At 42.4% G+C, this 5,726-nt stretch overlaps 1 protein-coding gene across 1 annotated transcript; it reads right to left on the minus strand.

The window, feature by feature from the left end:
* Nucleotides 1–1,893: 1,893 nt before the first annotated feature.
* LOC134615359 (protein S100-P-like) lies at nt 1,894–4,110 on the minus strand. Its single transcript, XM_063459863.1, has 2 exons — nt 3,883–4,110; nt 1,894–2,108 (listed from the first exon to the last, which is right to left on the minus strand). The coding sequence occupies exons 1-2, from the start codon at nt 4,018–4,020 to the stop codon at nt 1,956–1,958; spliced, it is 291 nt and encodes a 96-aa protein (XP_063315933.1). The 5' UTR covers nt 4,021–4,110; the 3' UTR covers nt 1,894–1,955.
* Nucleotides 4,111–5,726: the final 1,616 nt, after the last annotated feature.

Raw genomic sequence — 5,726 nt, forward strand, 5'->3', positions numbered from 1 at the left:
GGGGTGCTGTGGGAGGACTGTGTGTTTATGGGCCCAGTGTTTGTTTGAGGGTGTAGTGGGGGCAGTGTGTGTATGGGAGTGCAGTTGGGGAAGTGTGTTTATGGGGGTGCAGTGTTTGTGTGGGGGAGCACTGTGTGTATGGGGGTGCAGTGTGTGTGTGTGTGTGGGAGATGTGTGTGGAGGTGCAGTGTTTGTTTGGGGAGCAGTGTGTGTATGGGGAGCAGTGTGTGTGTGTGGGGTGCAGTGTGTATGGAGGAGCAGTGTGTGTGTGTGTGGGGGGTGCAGTGTGTATGGAGGAGAAGTGTGTGTGTGTGTGTGTGGGAGATATGTGTGGGGGTGCAGTGTTTACACCCCCCACACACTGCACCCACACACACACTGCTCCCCTATACACACAGTGCTCCCCATACAGTATGTGTGTGGGGTGCAGTGTGTGTGGGGGTGAAGTGTTTGTATGGGGAGCACTGTGTGTGGGGTTGCAGTGGGTGGTGCAGTGTGTGTATGGGGGAGCAGTGTTGTGTAGGGTGCAGTGTGTATGGAGGACAAGTGTGTGTATGGGGGAGCACTGTGTGTATGGGGGTGCAGTGTGTGTGTGGGGGGGTGCACTGTGTGTATGGGGGTGCAGTGTGGGGGTGCAGTGTTTGTAGAGGATAAGTCTGTGTGTATGGGGGCTGTGGGGGAAGTGTGTGTGTAGTTGGAGGGGGCAGAGCAAAACAAATGTGTTTTTTTTTTTAATTAAAAATACATTATTTTATATTTTTTATATCCCCCCTCCCTTGTTACCTTTGCCCAGGGAGGGGGGATATTATTTCAAATCCCTGGTGGTCCTCGTGGTGAATCCCTGGCGGTTCTAGTGGGAGTGAACTCTAACCTGCAGCTCAGGCTAGAGTTCACTCTCGCAAGAACGGAGCGTTGTCGTGGTAACTGCGGCAACACTCCGTGCTCGCGAGAGGAGACCAGGCGGAGCTCAGCTTCAGGAAAGAGCTCACAGGTCTCCTCTCCCTCCTCGCCGGCCGCCAGTAATTTGTTTGTGCTAACCTTTCCACCTGTAGCACTCATAGCGGGTTTATACTAATTTCCCACCGATATCACTCTAAGAGTTTAAACTAGCCCACTAATATCATTCTCGAATAATGTGTGTGTGAGAAATGCATTCTATCCCTCCAACTGTAGTACTCTAATGCCTCGTTTCCACTGACCGGATCGGTTCGGGTTGATACAGTTTGGAAGGTTTAGAATGGACCAGCCCATTCTGGTGAGCGTTTCCACTGCAAGTCAGACCTTCAGGGCCATGCGGGGTTTAGAAAAACATGCTCTTCCTGTCCACCAATCAATGGATTGTATAGTAGTTCCGCCCTAACCGAACCGTTCCATTTTCTATGGCCCTACATCTGAAGCAGGACCCTGAATGGATTGGTACGGTTCTCTTGTATGGACCACTTTCATAATGGAAACACCCAAAATAGCGAACCGTACAGAACCGAACGGATCTGCTCAGTGGAAACGAGGCATAAGAGGTTTTACACTGGCCCTCCCATCTATATCACACTGAAAGCAAATATACATGTAGGCATCACAAGGCCTAGTTAAAACAAAGGGAGGAGTTTATCTTTAATTTACAAAGATATATTTAATAACATTGTTTCAAGAACCCTAGATGACCCTGGTAAGTTAGCATGTTGGTACCCACATAATTGCTCTGTCCCTGTGGCCATATACTTGAACTCTTCTCATATTATGTCAAAATTCTATGAACCACATACTCTTTCAAACACCTCAGAAATGATTCTAGGCAATTTTCAATGTTTAATTCACTGGGGTAATTTCCAGAAAAAAATTATATTATAAGTGAAATTAAAGGAATGCTAAGTTAATAAAACAATATAAAAAGGATGTGTGTTAGTATAGATTAAAGAGCTTTATTGTGAATAATGTCCATAGTTATTGGCTGTAAATCACTTCTTTGGAGGTACATTTGCAAATCTTGCATGTCCAATGGTGCATAGGGCAACCACGAAGATGGCAAACTCCTGAAAATCCACTTCAGAATCACCATTTTCATCCAGATCCTTTAAGAGTTCGTCTGAAGCATCCTTTTCCTTTGCAGTCTAAAAACAAACAGACCAGTGAACATTCATGTTCCTCTGACTCAAGGTAAATTTTTTCATTCAGTGGATTTGTACGTGTGTCTGACATATAATAAAGTAATAAATTAAGTGTACACAACTTTAAAAGCTGTACTAAGTTATTTATGCATCGGGATTCTTAATGACTTATTATTATGATAATTATGAAAAATACCACATAGAATATATATATATATAATTATTTTTTTCAAAAACAAGAAAACAAAATGGCAGACTAGGAACTTCTTGACAAAAGAATAACAATATATAGTTTGTTGGGTCAATGTTTCAGTTTGACTATGCTAACTTTCTTCAGAATTTTAATAACTGCATATTGTTATTTTTTGTCAAGAAGTCTGGAGAGTAAAGTTTTTTTGTGAAAGTAGATTGTCTGCTTATTGTTGCACTGGGCCCTAAGCTAAAAAGAGGTGATAGATTTAGATTTGAGTGGCCAGTGGTAAAAATATAAATTCCTTATAATTTGCATCTACCCCTTTTTAGGATTTGAAATTGTCGAGGTTTAAAATTTACTTGGGATAAATATTGCAATTTTGGGCTAATAACGTGATGGGTAGTAGTGGAGGAATTACATGAGAACATTATGATATGTAGGGGACGGAATGTAGCACATATACAAGACTGTATGTCTGTAACATACATCGGAACACAGGAAAATGACAAAATTGAGAACATTATGGTATGTAGGGGAGGAAATGTAGCACACGTACAAGACTTACACGTAAAACATTACTAACTTTTACATATCAATATATGTGTATCCAAAATATTATTTTCTAGCCTTTAATAATTCTTGTCCATTTCATATGAAGGAAAAATACAATTATCATTAGAATAACATGTACTATGTATGCAAACTGACAAAGTAATTATTACTTTCCACAACAAGGTAACACAATGAATTAAGTGTGGCAGAGTTATGGTTAGGGGTCAAGACATAAATAATATAGTTACACTCAGCAGAGTGATCACTTATCGCACCCATATTTCAGCTCAGGAGGTTTCAACGGGTCCTATCATATCTTCAGTCAAAGGGTGAGTGAGTGGACACTGCCATTTTACTGTTAGCATTAAACCAGCATTCAAGAGATTAATAATGGTTGCTGTAGCACTTTATTTTAGAAAGAAACATGATTTAACTTATTTACTGTATGTAGGTTTTGTGCTCAGATGCAGGCTTTCTTTTTACAGTCTGTTTGCATTTCTAGTAAGCTGTTCTGCCTCTTTTGTCTACATGGACCTGACAAATACATATAAACAAGATATTTAACCATTTTTATTTATCTATTTTTGTCACACCTAAATATTGCATTTTTGCTTTATACTAACATTTCAGACCCTGTGTGAAATATTGCTATATATAGGACACAGTACACATCCTAAAACTTTTCATTTCCCAAATATTTTTTAAAAAAAAGTCTGAATTAATGTAAAAATAAAACTTGAGTAAATTATATAATTATGTTTTTTTTTTTTTTGCAAAACACTCTATAAGCAAAATTGCTGTGTTGTGATTTGTTTATGTGCTAGCTATGCACCTCGCTTCAAATAAACGTTATACTAATATTTTTTTTATCAAAATAGCTCTGTAGTGAATAACCCTATCTGCATATTATGGAAATGAATTTAATTATGGATTTTGGTAATGAGTTCTGTTTAGTAAACCTGTTTTATGTCAGGTATATAATACATATTCCAAAAATGAGCTCCAAGTTCTGTGAATAAACAAACATCTTACCGAAAGTATTCCGGGCAGTTCTTTCTCTACAAGGGTTTTCATTTCACCTTTGGTAAGGGTCGTTTTGTTGCCTTCAGTGCATGCATATTTGTCAAAGACATCCATGATCATGACCATCGCGGTCTCTAGCTTCGACATCTTCGGAACGGGGCCTCTGATTTGATTAGGTGGCTCAATAAGTAAATCAGAAGGAATGTTGAGAGAAGCAATGTTATCCCTTTTATAGGGACTCTATCTTACCTTTAAACCAGTGAGAACATGTTTATCAGAAAGCAAATATTGCAAAACCTGCCATCAGTGTATGAAAATCTAGGTGTAACAAATTCTTTTTTTTATATTTATGTTTTATTTGTACTGAGCAACTGTTGACTTTGCTCATTTGGATTTCACTGAATATTAGACACACCTTGGATGCACTTGACCTTTGTCTTATGTGTATTAAAATAGTCAAACAAAAATGGCTTAAAGTATTATTATGGGCGTAACACCCTTTTGGACTTAAACTTCTATTATTCTAGTAAGACCTGGTATACACAAATCACAAATGGGAAGTGTGGGACATCAAATAATGGAACACAATACAGCGGGGTATTATGAAAATAATGCTATGACTCACATGTGTCACGATTCGGGGAACCCAACACGCTAACACACACACAGACACACACACAGAAAATGTGCATTACCGGTCCTTAGAGTGGCCGGGCTAAGCACACACAGAATAGTCAGGAGACAAGCCGAGTAAGGGGAACCAGAAAACAGAATAACGAGAAACAAGCCGAGGTCAAAGGGTAGGAGAAAGTCACAAAGTCAGATAAACAAGCCAGAGAGTATGTAACCAGAAAGCACACGTTCAGAATCAATACTATAAAGCAAAGACCACAACAGGGCAGGGAGGAACAGGAAAGGTAAGTATTTAAACCATCAGGTTAATTCTGATTGGATAATTTCCAATCAGAATTAACAATCACACGTGGGAGATATCTAAACCTCCCACTGTGATTGATGCACTGTGCCTTTAATGCCGGGTCAGGTGACTGACCCCGGCGTGACATATCTTGGACAGACTTCCAGCGTGCAGCGTCATGCATGCTGCCGCTGGGGGGCGTGGAGGAAGACGCGGGCGGCATCCGAGGCTGGAGGGATGCCGCTCGCCGAACCCACGTGGAGAAGGGGACCGCGGACGGCTGGAGGGTGAGTGCCGCGATCGGACTGCAGCCTCCCCTTGCAGCCGCCCGCGGGATTCTGACATTACCCCCCCCTCGAAGACTGCCCAGAGGGCGGAAAGCAGAAGGCTTCAAAGGAAACCGGGCATGAAAGGAGCAGACCAAAGAGGGAGCGTGCAGATCAGAGCACGAAACCCAAGATCGCTCCTCAGGGCCGTACCCCTTCCAATCCACCAGATATTGCAGCCGACCCCTAGAAACACGAGAGTCGAGAAGGGCAGCCACTTCGTACACATCACTGGGGACAGCGCGAGGGGAAACAGGCCGCCCGAGGGGACGAGAGAACCGGTTGCAAAGCAAGGGCTTCAAAAGCGAAACGTGAAACGTGTTCGGAATGCGCATGGAAGAGGGCAAGTCCAGGGAGTAGGAAACGGGGTTAACCCTACGTAACACCTTGTAGGGACCAAGGAACCTGGGAGCGAACTTCATCGAGGGAACCTTGAGGCGGAGGTTCCTAGAGGACAACCATACCCTATCACCCGGAACATAGGAAGGGGCCGCACCCCTATGGCGATCAGCAAACTTCTTCTGAGCAGCCGCTGAACGGGACAGCGCAACATGGACCTGATCCCACATCTTCCGAAAAGAGGCGAGGTGCTGGTCCAAAGCGGGCATTCC

The sequence above is a fragment of the Pelobates fuscus genome, chromosome 6 (genome assembly GCF_036172605.1).
Source record: "Pelobates fuscus isolate aPelFus1 chromosome 6, aPelFus1.pri, whole genome shotgun sequence".
Classification (NCBI taxonomy): Eukaryota; Metazoa; Chordata; class Amphibia; order Anura; family Pelobatidae; genus Pelobates; species Pelobates fuscus.